General features: G+C 44.2%; 1 protein-coding gene across 1 annotated transcript in view; it reads right to left on the minus strand.

Moving 5' to 3' along the window:
• SLC5A8 (solute carrier family 5 (sodium/monocarboxylate cotransporter), member 8) overlaps positions 1–2,243 on the minus strand; it is a 26,073-nt gene continuing 23,830 nt past the window's right edge. Inside the window, exons 14-15 of the mRNA XM_009572386.1 lie at positions 2,188–2,243; positions 1–108 (exon numbers count right to left, since the gene is read on the minus strand). The exon at positions 2,188–2,243 is cut by the window's right edge and continues 39 nt beyond it. Coding sequence (XP_009570681.1) covers positions 1–108; positions 2,188–2,243 — 164 coding nt within the window. The remainder of the gene's footprint in view (positions 109–2,187) is intronic.

The raw sequence follows: 2,243 nt of genomic DNA on the forward strand, positions 1-2,243 counted from the left end.
TCAATTGACTTTATTGTTATTGCTTGCAACGTCCATTTCAATGTGGCTGAAAGCAGGGTTGTCAGTTCCTTCAGCTGCCGTGGTAAACTCTTTCAACACTTCCTCCGGCTAAAAAACAAAAGACAAAGCCATGCTGTGAAGTGGAAGAAACAGTCGTCTTCTCTTTGACCTGCATGCAAGCAGAATCAGGCCTGACACACAGGATGCCTTGTAGGAAAATACATGTTGGTTGCTGACAGAGTGTAAATAGTTATTCATTGCAGTAGCTGGTATTTTTCTAGGGGCATGGAAATTTTCTTATTAAGTTACTAGTTCTGTAAAATGTTCTTGTCACACAAAATGTTCTTGTCCTGCAAAGTGTCTAAAGTATCTGTATCAGAAATATTGTGGCCAGCAGGAGCAGGGAGGTGATCGTGCCCCTGTAGGTGGCACTGGTGAGGCCGCACCTTGAATACTGTGTTCAGTTTTGGGCCCCTCACTACAAGAAGGACATTGAGGTGCTGGAGCGTGTCCAGAGAAGGGCAACGAAGCTGGTGAAGGGCCTGGAGCACAAGCCTTATGAGGAGCGGCTGAGGGAACTGGGACTGTTTAGTCTGGAGAAGAGGAGGCTGAGGGGAGACCTCATCGCGCTCTACAACTACCTGAAAGGAGGTTGTAGCGAGGTGGGGGTTGGTCTCTTCTGCCAAGTAACTAGCGATAGGACGAGAGGAAATGGCCTCAAGTTGCACCAGGGGAGGTTTAGACTGGACATTAGGAAAAATTTCTTTACTGAAAGAGTGGTCAGGCCTTGGAACAGGCTGCCCAGGGAAGTGGTTGACTCACCATCCCTGGAGGTATTTAAAAGACATGTAGATTAAGCGCTTAGGGAGATGGTTTAGTGGGCATGGTGGTGTTGGGTTGATGGTTGGACTCGATGATCTTAGAGGTCTTTTCCAACCTTAATGATTCTATGATTCTATGATTCTAAGTATTTTTGGGCGTGCAAAGTTCTAATTGCTGTTTTCATGTGTAGCGATCTGTCACCACCAGTTCCCTGACCTATTAACTCCCAACCCTTGGTCCTTGCCCCATCTTTGACATGAAGAGCAAATTAACAAGCATCATTGCTTTGATGTTCCACCTCTGTTAAACATAATGAGATGTTGAGCTCTTCACATGCAGGAAGTTGCTCAGTTCCCCCTGATTTTTTTTCTCAACAACTTTCTGCGTTATTTGTGATGCCAACCACTTGTTATCCAACTCCCAGCTGTATAATCAGGCAGACACTTGTTTCTGACTCTGGGCAGAAAATGGTATGGCTGTGGACATTAGCTTCCATGTGGGTGGGTTTGTTTTGTTTTGTTTTTTTTTTCAAAAGACTTCAGCGATTAAATTCCCAGATAATGAAAACAGATGTTGGCCCATTGAAGATAGTGACTCCAGTCCTGACATAGCATTACAATAGTATTGTAAAAAGCCCTTTCTCTCCCTGGTGTTCATATCCAGAAGCTGAAATACATGAGATCATACTAAAATGAGTTGTCATCATGGGGGAGAAACGTTTTGCAAACTGGACCACCTCAAAGATATGATCATTGCCTGTACTCCAGCACTCGAAAGCACTGAACAAAGCTGAGCTTGAATGTTCAGCATCCTGATGATACTGACTGAAAAGAGATCTATAGTTTATTTAGAAAAAAAGAACCCAAACAAATTTCCCCTACATTCTCCCTTCTAAGGGGTGCTACTACCCAATAATGTCTCCCCTTTTCTTATGTCTTAGGGAGGGAGCTAGGAAACAGATACACTGACTAGAAATGTTTTCTCTCAAACAGTAGCCAAAGTTGCAAAAAAATTCAGACTTTAGAGAACGCATGTTTATAAACAAAGGAAGCTTTGCTGAGTCCAAAGTGTGCCTTGGGCCAGCTTCCAAGAGCCTGGTGAGGGAGTATTTTGGCAGAAACCCAGGGAACAACTGTCCCTTGTTCTGTTGTTCACTGAAGTCAAGCTGTGGCCAACATAGCTTCCCTGCCTATGCCAGCTGCTTTACTCCTACCCGCCTTGTGCTCTGCTATTGCCTTAAAGCAGACAGTCATACCAGGCAGCATCAGGTGCTATTCATCCTGGTGGGAAAAAATAAGCCAGGACTGTTTGCCTTTGTCCCCAGGAGGAAAGATTGATTTAAATGAGATGCATAATTACACTTACTGTCTCAGATTTAGACCATGAGAAGTTGGACAGGAAATCTTCCTTGGTCAGCAGGA

This window comes from Fulmarus glacialis, unplaced genomic scaffold (genome assembly GCF_000690835.1).
Source record: "Fulmarus glacialis isolate BGI_N327 unplaced genomic scaffold, ASM69083v1 scaffold562, whole genome shotgun sequence".
Classification (NCBI taxonomy): Eukaryota; Metazoa; Chordata; class Aves; order Procellariiformes; family Procellariidae; genus Fulmarus; species Fulmarus glacialis.